At 50.7% G+C, this 13,249-nt stretch overlaps 2 protein-coding genes across 3 annotated transcripts in view; one reads left to right on the top strand and one right to left on the bottom strand.

The window, feature by feature from the left end:
• Nucleotides 1-53: 53 nt before the first annotated feature.
• Nucleotides 54-1,612, top strand: LOC121432947 (keratinocyte-associated protein 3). Of its 2 annotated transcripts, none has more exons than XM_041631145.1 (7): nucleotides 54-194; nucleotides 305-489; nucleotides 574-633; nucleotides 755-961; nucleotides 1,060-1,194; nucleotides 1,292-1,404; nucleotides 1,506-1,612. In XM_041631145.1, exons 1-6 carry the CDS (start codon nucleotides 167-169, stop codon nucleotides 1,397-1,399), a joined length of 723 nt encoding a protein of 240 aa, XP_041487079.1. In that variant the 5' UTR covers nucleotides 54-166; the 3' UTR covers nucleotides 1,400-1,404; nucleotides 1,506-1,612. The 2 variants fall into 2 exon arrangements, with proteins under 2 accessions (XP_041487079.1, XP_041487078.1); XM_041631144.1 differs by having other exon boundaries at nucleotides 1,503-1,612.
• Nucleotides 1,613-1,695: 83 nt separating this feature from the next.
• Nucleotides 1,696-13,249, bottom strand: part of LOC121433067 (intraflagellar transport protein 172 homolog) — a 35,199-nt gene continuing 23,645 nt past the window's right edge. The window contains exons 25-48 of the mRNA XM_041631305.1: nucleotides 13,076-13,220; nucleotides 12,328-12,417; nucleotides 11,750-11,847; nucleotides 11,504-11,639; nucleotides 11,093-11,209; nucleotides 10,655-10,797; nucleotides 9,373-9,466; nucleotides 9,189-9,253; nucleotides 8,637-8,817; nucleotides 8,344-8,453; nucleotides 8,116-8,245; nucleotides 5,653-5,751; nucleotides 5,366-5,475; nucleotides 5,192-5,255; nucleotides 4,924-5,010; nucleotides 4,576-4,692; nucleotides 3,945-4,055; nucleotides 3,670-3,789; nucleotides 3,053-3,148; nucleotides 2,807-2,866; nucleotides 2,624-2,722; nucleotides 2,247-2,400; nucleotides 2,001-2,092; nucleotides 1,696-1,831 (exon numbers count right to left, since the gene is read on the bottom strand). Of these exons, the coding sequence (XP_041487239.1) occupies nucleotides 1,742-1,831; nucleotides 2,001-2,092; nucleotides 2,247-2,400; nucleotides 2,624-2,722; nucleotides 2,807-2,866; nucleotides 3,053-3,148; nucleotides 3,670-3,789; nucleotides 3,945-4,055; nucleotides 4,576-4,692; nucleotides 4,924-5,010; nucleotides 5,192-5,255; nucleotides 5,366-5,475; nucleotides 5,653-5,751; nucleotides 8,116-8,245; nucleotides 8,344-8,453; nucleotides 8,637-8,817; nucleotides 9,189-9,253; nucleotides 9,373-9,466; nucleotides 10,655-10,797; nucleotides 11,093-11,209; nucleotides 11,504-11,639; nucleotides 11,750-11,847; nucleotides 12,328-12,417; nucleotides 13,076-13,220 (2,608 nt within the window). The 3' untranslated portion in view covers nucleotides 1,696-1,741. The remainder of the gene's footprint in view (nucleotides 1,832-2,000; nucleotides 2,093-2,246; nucleotides 2,401-2,623; nucleotides 2,723-2,806; nucleotides 2,867-3,052; nucleotides 3,149-3,669; nucleotides 3,790-3,944; nucleotides 4,056-4,575; nucleotides 4,693-4,923; nucleotides 5,011-5,191; nucleotides 5,256-5,365; nucleotides 5,476-5,652; nucleotides 5,752-8,115; nucleotides 8,246-8,343; nucleotides 8,454-8,636; nucleotides 8,818-9,188; nucleotides 9,254-9,372; nucleotides 9,467-10,654; nucleotides 10,798-11,092; nucleotides 11,210-11,503; nucleotides 11,640-11,749; nucleotides 11,848-12,327; nucleotides 12,418-13,075; nucleotides 13,221-13,249) is intronic.

The raw sequence follows: 13,249 nt of genomic DNA, 5'->3' as shown, positions 1-13,249 counted from the left end.
CAGGTGGGGCGGCCCCTTGGAGGCTGGGCCTCAGGCCGGGGGCGGGGCGGGCCCAGGTGGAGTTGCCTTGTGGCGGCGCGGAAGCTCCGGGGTTCTGCTCGGCGGCGGGGCGAGGCCCAGGTCCAGATAGGGCGGACCGGTGGTGGCGGGGGCAGAGCGACCCACGATGAGGTGCTGCCGCCTCTGCGTCTTCGGTAAGTTGCCTGGCTCTCCTCACCTGTAGTTTCTCGGCGTCCCACGCGCCGCGGCTGGCCCTGTGGCCCCTCCCTGCACGGCTGATGGCGCCCTTCCCCCTACTTTTCAGACGCCGCCCGGGGGCCCAGGCGGCTGATGCGCGTGGGCCTCGCTCTGATCCTGGTGGGCCACGTGAACCTTCTGGTGGGCGCTGTGCTGCATGGTACTGTCCTGCGGCACGTGGCCAACCCCCGTGGCGCGGTCACACCGGAATACACCACGGCCAATGTCATCTCGGTGGGCTCGGGGCTGCTGGTGAGCGTGGCTGGCGGATGGATGGGCAAGCGGGGTGGGCTGGGTGCCGAGAGACAGTGAGCCTTAGTCTTGTTGCTTCCGCAGAGCGTTTCCGTGGGACTTGTGGCCCTCTTGGCATCCAGGAACCTTCTTCGTCCACGACTGGTGAGAGGGGTGGAGGTGTCTCAGCTCAAACTTCTGGGCAGGAGCCTCAAATAGAAACTCAGGTTTCTAAATCACGGGGAAACCTAACTAGACTGTCCACCCGGTCTTCTACCCCACTTAGCACTGGGCCCTGCTGACGCTGGCCTTAGTGAATCTGCTTGTGTCCGCTGCCTGCTCCATGGGCCTCCTTCTTGCTGTGTCGCTCACTGTTGCCAATGGTGGCCGCCGCCTTATTGCTGACTGCCATCCAGGACTGCTGGATCCCTCCATACCACTGGACCAGGGGCCTGGACACACTGACTGCCCCTTTGATCCCACAAGAATTTATGTGAGCTGATTCTTAGTGTTCTCTGGGCCTCACCTTTGCCCCTTGTGCTGCTCCTCCCCCTTCCAAGGCCTAGTCCTCTTTGTTACTTCTGGTTTTAGGATACAGCCTTGGCTCTCTGGATCCCCTCTCTGTTCATGTCTGCAGGCGAGGCTGCTCTTTCTGGTTACTGTTGTGTAGCTGCACTCACCCTGCGGGGAATTGGGCCCTGCAGGAAGGAAGGGCTGCAGGAGCAGGTATGGAAGAGAAACAGGAAGGGTTCATTCCACACCCTGGTTGTATTGAAAGGTGTGTCTCTTAAGGCCCAGTTACTGAACCCACCCTCCCCTGCAGCTGGAGGAACTGACCGACCTTGAACCTTCTGAGTGTAAAAGGCCGGAAAACGTGCAGCTACTCCACCACCACCAGGATTTCCAGACTAAACAGAAAACCTGGGTTTAGGACAGGTAAAAGGCCCCGGGTGGGATGCATTCTTGGGACTGGGACCAGTTTTTTTATTTTGCTATATTGCTTGCTTTCTGATGCGGGTCGGCTCTTTCTTTAGCAGGCAACTGCTCTTCTGAGGCGTAATCCACAGGTGTTTTCTACTACGCAAGGGGCCCTGACCAGAGGGTGATATAAATAATTGTAATAAAAGGACTAGTTTTTGTTTTCTGCCTGATTGCAATTACTTTTAGAGCCCAGCGCACTGCACTGGGTGGAGAGATGTTGATCAAAGAATGTAGCAGTCTCGACTACTTACAGAGCTTTAATGAGGGAAGAGCTAAACGCTCAGCAGTACAGTCACTGAAAAGAAAAGCTGGTGCTGGGGAGCCCCCCACACCACTGGCTGATGAATTTGAGTACATCCTGGCACACTGGGCTGTGGGAGGTCTGTGAGCAAAGGGGAAAACATGAGAGGGACTCCTTGGAGCCTCTGGGTGTCCTGAGGATCAGGCACAGAGTCTGGACCTGCCTTTCGGGCAATCCTACTCGGAGTGCCTCCCACCCCAACCCCACCCCATTCCCAGCTCTGCCCTTTACGACTGACTCTCTCTCTCACCTTGATGGCCATAAGAAACTTGTTCCAGTTGTCTTTGTTAGCAGCCTTCCCTGGTCGCTTAAATTCAATTTTGTTCCTCAGAATGGGGTAACCTGTGGTGGAAGACGAGATGATGGGATTGGCAAGAGACTGGGAAGGATGCCTGGGAGTCGAGTGGGATGGGTAATCCTATCTCTGAAATGAATTTTGATGCTTTTCCCTACTTTCTACTTGCCACGGGATATGGGGTAACGTGGGGTTCCATACCTGTAATGAGGCAGGGCAGGGCTCGAACCCCAGTGCTCGCTGCTACCAGGGAAGCCTCATAGACACCGCGCTCATCCCGGGGCAGAACCTGCTCCAGCCTCTGATCCATCGAGACTGTGAGCACCCAGTCTCGAACCTCTTCTCTCTGGGCCTCCTGGGAAGGAGAGGTAGCATTAGCTTCACCTGGGGCTGGGAGGCTTGGGGGGTGAGGACAGGGCCTTGCTGAGCCCTTAGCGCCCGTACTTCGGCTTTTAGCTATAAGTAGTCCACCTTGGAACTGCCTCTGCTTCCCCTGAGTAACAGGGTTGATGTCACCGAAAAATGGCATCCCAAAGCCTTCTACCCTTCTCGGTGCCGACCCACTGGTGACACCTTACCGGTACATGCTGCTTGGCCGGGAGTGGCACCTCAAAGGGGATGTCTGTGTCCTGGAAATCTGAATGGTCAAGAGCGTCCAGAGTCCCTTCCTCAATTGCCTGTGGCAGAGCAGTCAACCATGAGATGGGCACAGCTGGTGACAGGCAAAGGCCCTAATCTCTAGGCACAGTTTCCCTACTTACGTCAGTCAGATCCAAAAATCGGTTGAGGAAAATGAAAGCCATGTTTTCCCAGCCAACTTCCTATCACAAAAAAAGGTGCAGATGGGTGTGAGGTTGGATCTACTTCTCTGGGGTCAGGGAGAATGCTCCAGAAGAGGCAGGCTGTGTCATCCTCCACATCAGCCCCTTACGCAGCTGTGCCCAAGGCAGTCTCCATCTCTTCCGAGTTTCTTCAGCCCCACCCTTCTTTCCCTTGCCCCAGCTCACCTTGGCAGCAGTACCTGCTTCATAAAAGGCCTTGTCTGCAGGTAACAGCTGGGTGTGGCGCAGGAGTGAGACGGAGAGCCTGGCAGCTACGGTTTCCTGTGAATTAAAGGCAAAGTTTATGATCCGGGCCCTGTGGTGATTGAGCTATCAGACCAATGAGTCTGTAACTAAGCCAGCCATGGAGCTAGACAACCAGCAAGCCGTTCTGAACCCTCTAGATCTCAGGCTGTTCCGGTCTTAGTTCTTTTCATCAGCATTACGTGACCAGCTCAGGTTATGTATAGGGCTTTTTCTACTTTCGAGAATTTGACCACGTACATGAAATGTATGCACAGTTATAACTAAAATAAGCCAAACTGTGTGTACTTGTAGGAGGTACATAAAACTAACACGCTATCTGAACGTTTGAACATAATGAGGCTGGTAGAGCTGTGGGCACAGCCCTCCGGCCAGACAGTCTGGGAAGAACCCATCTCAGCAAGTGTTGGAGTGACTAGAAGAGAAGCACAGAGGGAAATGTGCTCCAAGACCCAGACTTGGATGTGTTTGGCTCCCGAGGTCTGAAGGAGCATCCTTGTGACCGAGTGCTCTGTGCTGAATCTCTGGCTGCACCTTACCAGCTGTTTGATGCTCTGGGCCGCAGAGCGTGTTGCATAGTAATGAGCGATCAGCAGCATCATCTCAAACTCCTCGTGGGCTGCCGAGTTTGCTTCGCTGGACTTCACCAGATTTTCACACTAGAGAAGGGGGTCAGGGGGAGAGCATAGCTAGGCTCGGGTCAGAAGAGGGCCAAGGAGGATTGTAGAGTGGCCACTGCTGGCCATTTGCACTGAGAAGGTAAAGGAGACTAGAACAGAAGGAACTTTTTATGTCATTGTTGATCCTTGCTTACCAAGTTAAAGAGGACATCCCGAAGATCAGCCCAGCTATGGTAGGCCTCCGCATTGTTGGTCCCAGGAGAGCTAACCATGTCAGTGAAGATCCTTTTGTAGATGTTGAAGTTCTAGGGGTTGAGGGGAAGGGGACCTGAGTGAGGGAGCTGTGTGTGTAGGAGCTAAGAGACTGGTGAAGGAAGAAGAGGCCTAAGGAAAAACTGAGTTTGGCAGGAGGACCAGGATTTCAAGGTTATCCTAGGCTTCATCGTTCCAGGCTAGCCTTGCCTACAAGAGTTCCTGACTCAGAAAAGAGACAAAACTCACAACAAAAAACCCTATCATATTAGCTGGTGTTCAGTGAGTGTGGGCGATTAATGATGTGAAGGCTTACAGTCTAGAAATTCTTGATTCTTCATAGGAGAACTGTCAGTTCTAGAGGAAGTCAGTAAGGACCCTTGAAGGCTATCCACGATTGCTCTTGGACAGACAGGTCGGGTATGTTCACTAAGAACATGGACAGCTGCCTGGGTGTTTTTTCAAAGGGTAAATGCTCCAGAGGGTCTGTTTCAGCTCAGGATTCTCTGAGACAGATGAAGGGATGGTTCTAGAGGATGAAGAAGGAAACATTCATCTCAAGAAGGCTGGTACCTGTGGGTTAGCAGGGGCTCCGTGCTGCACATAGAGAGCCAGAGCCTGGGCATAGCCACCCTCTCGGATCAGATGAGTTGCATACAGAGCCACGTACTTGTGCAGAATCTTGTAGTTCTGTTTGGGAGTGGAGGAACAGCACGGAAGAGGCTGGGTCAGCAAGAACAGGCAGTGACAAGACAGCACGGGTTTGTTTAGGAGGTACAGGGCACTTGAGGATTCTGATCTCAGAATCAGAGGACGGAAGACTGCTCTCTGGTGCTCAGTAGGGGCCGCTGCAGATTGGGCATTGGAGTTAAGGGGTGGGAATCAGGAAGAGGCGGGTGGGAATGGGAGGGCCAGCGGTACCTGCTTCGTAGCTGTTTCAATGCACTTGTCCCACTGACCCTGCTCCACGTACAGGTCCAAGGCAGCTACTACGTCCACACCCACCAGCTGTGGAGCAGTAAAGACAGATGTGCTGAGAGGAGAAGGGAGGATCTCTAGTACCTCTTCATGAATTTGACTTTTACTCTTGTTCTGGTGGTGTTGGGGAACCCAGGCCTTTCACATGGGACACCTAGTTAGCCCCTCTGGCCTCTTCCTGCTTTCTCCCTCCTAACACTGAGAGCTTTACCGAATCCACTTTGCCCTGGTTCTTCAGGAACTCCTTATAGTGCTGGTCCACATAGTCTTCATACCTGGGAAGATACACAGAGATTGCTAACTCTGGTCATGCAGCACCACACCCTCACCATGAGAAATTTCCCTCGGTGTTTACAAAAGGAACTAAGAATCTCCTGGCAATTACCGCGGGTCTAACTCTTTGGCTATGCGTTTGGCCTTGTTCCATTCTTCACCCTCAATGAAAGCATCGATCGCTTCTTTGACGAGGTCCAGGTTCAGATAGAGTTCTGCAGCCTGCACAGGGAAATCTGAGTGGAAGCTATCTTTCCATCTGACTCAGTGCCTCCCCTTGGTGAACTCTCTCCCCACAAAACTGGCGCACTTGCCAAAGGGCCCACCCCTACATCTGGATCACATGTCACCCACCATCCCATGTACATGAGGGTCTGTCGGTCCTAGCACCCTACTTACCGCACTGTGCTTTCCAATTCCAATCAGCTGGGGACCTACAGCCCGAACTACTTCCAGGCTGCGCTGGGGAGGCAGAAACTTGATGGACAGTTCCGCTGCCTGAGTGGTTGAACAGAAGATAGAAATGGGGAGAAGAAAGAGTCTACTAGGGTTATTGGCCTTTGTGTTTTCCTCCTCCAGCTTCCAATGTTCTTGTGATCCTTCCTCATCTTCCACCCTCCCAGGCTAAGCCTGGCCCACAGGTCTTCTGTGTGACCCCAGAGAATCTATCAAGTTCCTCTTGGCTCGCTGCAACTCTGCACACTTCATCGGTCGTATGAGCTCACTGAATTTTGTCACAGATGGAATCTTGATAGCATAGTATAGAGAAAACCGAAATGAGAATTGTAGGGAACCTGGTAACTATTTGTGAGTCTCAGATTATCCATGCTCACTGGAGTTTGAAAACAGAACAAAAAAAGAATGGCAAATACCAATAATATCAAGTTCAATGGATATTATATTAAAATGCCAATATTTTAAAATTTTGCTCATTCTTTTAAAAGATTTATTATGTGTACAGTGTTTCTATACTGCATATATGCTTGCAGGCCAGAAGAGGGCACCAGAGCGCATTACAGATGGTTGTGAACCATCATATGGTTGCTAGGAATTGAACTCAGGACTTCTGGAGGAGTAGCCAGTGCTCTTAACCTCTGAGCCATCTCTCCAGCCCCAATTTTGCTCATTTTTATGTGCATGGGCATTTTGCATGCATTTTTCCCCTGTGTCTGGTGCCATGGAGACTAGAAGAGGGCATTGGATTCTCTGGAACTAGAGTTTCAGATGGTTGTGAGCTGCCATGTGGGTGATGGGGACATAACCTGAGTCCTCTGGAAGAAGGGCAACTGCTCTAAGCCACTGAGCCATCTCTCCAGTCAACATTTAAATGTTCAATTAGGGGTATTGCAATTCTTTTTAATTCTCTTTTTGTTAACCTTATTCAAGAACAGGTATGAAAAAACTCCAATAATATTGTAGCGTGCATAGCGTTTCCAGCAGATAGTGCTGGTGTGGATGATTTGACGGCTATTTAACTGTTTCCTCTGAGATGCTGACATCCTCACTGATTTTAATTTCCATTTGACATGATTTGGCTATTATCTAGACCAATTCCCCTGTCCTTTCCCTTTCCTTTCTTGCTCTGACAAACCCTGTAAGCAAGGCTTAAAGCATGCATTCTCCCCTAGAGAAGAGGCACCCTGTGACCAACCTGAAGGACAGCTCTGCACAGACTTTAGTGAACGGTGTAAAAGGTTTAGGCTGCTTAAGTGCTTGATTAAAGTCTGCTCAAACCTCACAGCCAAACATCAACCCCTTTACTTCCTGTTCCACCTTATAGGGCCTATTCAGTGACCCCAGAACTTAAGGACATCTGGCACGGGCATCAACATAACAGTATTATTTAGAGAGCCAGGAACCCCCTTAGTCCCTCAGGACTCCCAATCCCACCCTGAACCCATTTAAACTATGCATGCATGTCTAATTGCAAAGATAACAGGGTTGGCTTATCAGTTAGTTTTGCGTGATGACTACACAGTATGTAGGCATCGTTCAAACAGAACTTTGGGTGTTTTTGTAGGATGCACTTGGATGAGGTTAACATTTAAATTGTAAAGCAGATTGGCCTTCCTAATATAGATGGGTTTCATCCAATCAGCTGAAAGCTTGAATTGAACAAAAGGCTTATTTTACCCGAGTAAAGGAAAACTCTTCCTGCCCAAATGTTGTCTGAACTGGGACACTGGCTTTTTCCTGCTCGCTCTCTGGAACTGAAATGCTGACTCTTCTTGGGTCTCCAGCCTGCCAGCCTTCAGACAGGAACTACAGCACTTTCTCTCCTGGCCTGCCTGCTCGCCAGGCTCCATGCAGACCTTTGGACTTGCCCACTCTGATAACTGCGTGAGTCAGTTTCTTATCTCAGACATATGCACACATGTATCAGTTTTGTTTCTCTAACCAATAGTTTGTCTTCAGCTTGGTGAAGAGTACTGGGCTGGCTCAGTCTGCTGAAGGGGAGCTATCAGGTGGGGGTGCTGGAGGAGCAGCCATGCTTTCGTACTGGCCTCAACTATGCCCCAGGGTCTGGAGTTGTCCTTTCCGCTCCCATTCAAGTCCTTCCTTCCTCAGAGAACCTTCTGGACTACGCCAGCCCACACAAAGCTCATGTGTCTTGAACTCCACTTCATACACCTCAGTCTTTGCTCAGATCTGGTAGTAATTAAGTCTCCTAACTTCTGGCTGGGGTGTTGTCTTACATCCCTTCTAGTCTTCGGCTGTGGGGCTCTAGTACACATAGCAGGTACCCAGGAGAGATCTGTTACTTGAAATAAAGGCACAGGAGGAACAAGATGAACGTTTGTGCAGGAAGCTTACTGGGAATGGACCTGTGGGAACCAGAGCCAGAACAGTCCGGAGCCTCACCTTCATCCAGCACTTCTCCGTCAGGCCACTGCTCCCTGAGTCTCGAACTTTGAGGTAGCAGTCCACCGCACGGCTATACTCTCCAGCCTGTTCCCACTGTCGTGCTTGCTCTACAAGTCCCTCCACACCTCTGGGGGATGAAAATATTTAATGCTCACGATTGGGCAGGGGCAGTGTGGTTCAGCCCACCTGGTCCTGACAACACTGCCAGGACGCATGACTTCTCACCTTCCCCCCTTCTTGGTGGCTTCTCGCTCATACTCTTCCTGCAGGGCCTCTAGCTGGCCAGGCACGTAGTCCTTGCAGATCCGCAGAGCGTCGCTCCAGAGCCCAGCCTCCTGCTCAGATTTGCAGGTATCAGAAGAGCTTCCTCTGGCCGGGTTCTTGACTTCTTAGCCTTTCTCTTCCCTTTTCTTGCCTATCCTTTCTCTTTCCTGCCCTCTTCAGCACCAGGAATCAGTGTAGATCTGTGACCTCTCACTATCTCATCCTCCTTTTGTGGCCCAAATATAATGACTCACCTTATAATAATTGAGAGCCAGGCCTGGTCTCTGGGCCCGAAGCAGCAACCCTTCTGCCTTCTGAAAGTCCTTCTCCTCCAAGGCCCCACGGGCCTGACCTACTAGTACCTCAGCAACACTGTCAGGATCATGGGCCTCAGCCACACGCTGAGCTGCCTCCCAATCCTGGTTGTGGACAAACCTGCCCAAAATGGGGGACACGGAAGACGTTGAGTACAGGACTGAAGCCTCAGTAAGTGGAAGACAGACAGCTGTACAACTGAGGGGCTATTAGTTTCATTTGTGCGAGCTTTGAAAGTAAAGATGACCATGAAAGATACTGGGACAGTATCTTTATTCTATTCCAGAGCAGGACCAAACAGCGGGGGGCTGGGGAGATGGCGTAGTGGGTAAAGGTACTTGCCACAAAACCCATGACCTGAGTTCAAATCCTGGAACCCACATGGTAGAAGGAGAAAGCCAACTCCTGCAAGTTACCCTCTGATGCTACACATGTGCTATGCCTTCATTTCCAAACCCATAAGTGAACAGAAACGATGTGGGGACACTCACATGAGGACTGCCTCTTTGGGTTTACCAGCTCTGATGAATTCTGCTTCAGCCTCTTCAAATTTGCCCTAGACAGAAAGATAGTCACATATGATGAGAAGGAGCCTGGCATCACAGTCAATTAGAAGACAGGACTGAACTGGTCACAGAGGTTAGGGGTATAGGGGGAACTAAATTACATTCATACCTCATCCTCCAAGTACATGGCATATCTGAGATGAATTTCTGGGGTTTTGTGCTTGAGGGCTAGCCGAGAGAGTTCAAAGGCAAATTCAAAGGAGCTGAAATGGAAGGTGTAGAGTTTGTATGTAATACTTACAGAAGCAAGAGGAAATAGAGAAAAGACAACCACTGGGGAAGGAAGGGCAGCTCCACCCCTTCTCCTGACTACTATGGAGTCCGAGCCTGTGACTCTGCTCCCAGGCTTCGTGACATTTGTTAAGAAATACAGACACTTGCATGGATCAACTGTGTGTGCTGCAGTAGTTAACCCCCTCCCACGTTCACACAGGCAAGTCTAATTACAAACAGTGGCTCACAAGCAGACAAAAGACATCACAGTAGGAGGGAGATTAGCTGGGGGCCAGCAGAAATGAGAGGATAAGACAGGGTAATTGCAGGGGGGGGGGGGCGGCAGTATGACCACAATGCATTGTATATATTTATGAAACTGTCTAAGATAAAAGAGAAAAATATACATTTTTTCATTTAACAAAAGTATACTTTGATGACCCAGAAATGTTACTGATTAATATGGTTCTAACTTTTCGTGCTGTTCCTGCCCCACCTGTCTCTCTAGAACCACTGATAAAACACCTCCCTTCCAAAGATCTCTCTCTGCTATGTTCTCTTTCTCTCATTCTCTCTCTCTCTTGATACAGGATTTCACTATGTAACCTTGGTTGCCTGGCCTGAGACTCACTCACTGTGTAGACCATGCCAGCCTTGAACTAACAGAGATCTACTTGTGCCAGACAGTGGTGGCGCACGCCTTTAGTCCCAGCACTCAGGAGGCAGAGGCAGGTGGATCTCTGAGTTCAAGGCCAGCCTGGCCTACAAAGTGAGTTCCAGGACAGCTAGGACTGTTACATAGAGAAACCCTGTCTCAAAAAAACAAAAACAAAACAAAAAAACAAAAACACCACCAACAAACCCCCCCAAAACTATGCATTATTATAATGCCTGGCCAATGTCTCACTCTTTAGTTTATTTTGTTGAAGCATGGTATCATATAGTCTAGGATGGCCTCAGACTTACTATGTAGCTAAAGCTGGCCTTGAACCTCTGATCCTTCTGCCTCCACCTGCAAGTGGCAGGATTATACACTGGCACCACTATGCCTAGTCACATGTTTTTACTTCTGCTTCAGCTTTTGGAATTACTTTTCAGTTGCATGTCAGTTTTCCTTATGTGTGGGCTGCTCTGAGTGGGAAGGAGCCGAAGGAGAGGAGACTGCACCCGAGACCCACCAGTTGTCAGCAGCGTGGTCAATGGCAGCCTCTAGAAGCCCCAGCTTGTTAAGCAGTCTAACTGCAGCCTCTCCTCCCAGACTCTTCGCCCACAGATAGGCCACGTGTTTGTGGGCGTTGGCTCCTCCATGGGCTTTGGCCACCTGTGAAGCAAAGTTGCTAGAGCATTGCCCACTGCAGAGTTGCCCCTTGTCGTCTCTGGCCTCCTGCCCCAGCTGTGATGAGCACTGAAGAGGGCCAGCTTCCAGGTCTCTAATGTAGGGTCACAGTGTTTAGGGACAGAGGGTGGACTTCAGGAAAGCCTAAGCCCTTAAAATTATAAGTAAATGCTATATAGACGGGTAAGGCTGTACTTCAGACAGAAATACTCAGGTCTTTGTGACATTAGTTAAAATTCGTCATGTAAGAACAGGAAAGAGGGATGCACGAACTCCTCACCCGGTAGGCCTCCTCCCAGAGCCCACTGGACCGGTACATGTTCACAGTTGCCTTCCATTCCTGGGCCTCAAGGTAGTGATACTCAGCCTCCTGGAGTCGGCCTTCTGCCTCCAGCTCCTGTGGGGTAGTGCATCATGATGGAAGGGGTGATGGATACTGGCTGGTCCAGCTCCTGTGGGGTAGTGCATCATGATGGAAGGGGTGATGGATACTGGCTGGTCCAGCTCCTGTGGGGTAGTGCATCATGATGGAAGGGGTGATGGATACTGGCTGGTCCAGCTCCTGTGGGGTAGTGCATCATGATGGAAGGGGTGATGGATACTGGCTGGTCCAGCTCCTGTGGGTAGTGCATCATGATGGAAGGGAGATGGATACTGGCTGGGAGGCATGGGCAGGGGTAGAAAGGCTCACCTTGCCCAGGTGAAGGTGTGTGTCACTGAGTAGATCTGGGTGGTGCTTCCCTACCAGGCGGATCATATCGTCATACAACTTGTGCTTTTTGAACATGGTGATGGCAAGATCAGGCTCCTCCACTGTCACATACAGCCTAAAGACAGGGGATGCACCTGGAGCCTCCTACAGCTAGATCCCCGCTGCTACTGCTTCAGGGAGGAGGGAGGCCTCAAGTCCTCAGACCCAGCCCTTCCCTACACTCACCTTTCAGCCTCTCGGTACTTGCCCTGCTTCTCCATTTCCTGGGCCTGGGTGATGTACAGCACGGACACATCCTCTGGCCGCATACATTTCATTGCCAGCTATGAACATGGAACCCAGAGGTTCAGGTGCCAGGCCACATGGAAACTTAGCTGCTCTTGAACTCTGAGTCCGCCCAACAATCACTGGCATTTGTTATTGCCACTCTCAGTTCAGGCAGTGTCGTGTCCACCAGGAGCCCATGAAGAGCTCCGTTCTGCTGAGGCCTGAGAGACTGATATGTAGCACACGCTGCATTACCACGCCTCTGCTTACTCTACTGAGGTCTGCAATGTAGGGGAAGATGAGAGCGCTGTCAAGGGACCAGGGGCTTTGGAATGGTAGTTCAGAATGCCTGGTTCCCAGGTCCACTAGCTGAAATGCGGGCTAAGGGACAGGATCCACACTGTCAGGGCTGTATTTTAGTACGTTCTTAGCTTTCAGGGAACTAGTAAAGGAGAAGTATTGGAGACCAAGGAGTGAGGCAGCATGGTGGCCACTAACACAGAGTTCTTTCCTCATGGACACTGCTCATTCATTACCTTATGGGCTTGCTCCCAGCGGCCAGCCTGGGTGTACATGTCTATAGCATCTTTGGTCCGGTCTCCTTTGGTGTAGAGCTCCTCAGCAATCTAAAATTGCAAAGATATCAACAGGGGTGGTAGAGAGCCTGGCACAACACTTTGTAGTGATACTGCAGAAAAGATGAGTACAAGAAAATGTGTCTCTAGATAAAAGCAGGGTGTGTGTGTGGTGCACATATGTGTGGTGTATGCACATGTGTTAGGCACACACAAACACAGGAACAAGAGCACAGAGTGTTAATTCTATTGCCCTCTGCCTTGTTTCTTTGAGGCAGATTGGTCTCTGAAGCTGGAGCATATACTTTTTAGCTAGGCTGGTGGCCAGCAAGCCCCACTAGGGATCCTCTTGTCTTCACCCCCACAGCTCTGGGGCTACAGGCATGTGCGAGAGCAATGGTGCTCCCAGTTGCACACAAGTGTTCTCAACTGCTGAGCCGCCTATTCAGGCGGAACTTAAAGGGCCTCACATTTCTGCAACAGGGCGATCTACACTAGCTATGCTAGAGTTATTCATAGAGAATCACTGGAGCTGGCACAGGAAAGAGCTAGAGATCACATCTGTGCCATGCTGGGATGACGGTAGGGACGTGATGGCTGCACTCCAACAGGAAAGTTTGGTGAGCTGCCCCATATCTTGTTCTAGGGGACGTCCTTACCACCCTGCACTGCACTGCTTTAGAGCTGCAGAAACGGGACTCCTCCTCACCTCATACTCCTGCAGAGACGCATAGTGCTGGGCCACACGAGGATAGTATTTAGACGCAGTGTTTCGGTCCTGGAGATCTAATATATAAATTGCCTTCTTCCACTGGCGGGCACCCAGAGCAGCCTCAATTGCTTTAATGGAGCACCTGGCATAGTCAGGAAATACATTAAATAT

This window comes from Microtus oregoni, unplaced genomic scaffold (genome assembly GCF_018167655.1).
Source record: "Microtus oregoni isolate MIOR12 unplaced genomic scaffold, Mior012 000036F_ref0000092, whole genome shotgun sequence".
NCBI lineage: Eukaryota > Metazoa > Chordata > Mammalia > Rodentia > Cricetidae > Microtus > Microtus oregoni.
This window is presented reverse-complemented; position numbering and strand designations above follow the sequence as displayed.

Coding starts and splice junctions, on each gene's coding strand:
- LOC121432947 (XM_041631145.1), top strand. CDS start 167: ATGAGGTGCTGCCGCCTCTGCGTCTTCG. Junction 195..304: donor CTGCCGCCTCTGCGTCTTCG/GTAAGTTGCCTG, acceptor CCTACTTTTCAG/ACGCCGCCCGGGGGCCCAGG. Junction 634..754: donor ACCTTCTTCGTCCACGACTG/GTGAGAGGGGTG, acceptor TACCCCACTTAG/CACTGGGCCCTGCTGACGCT.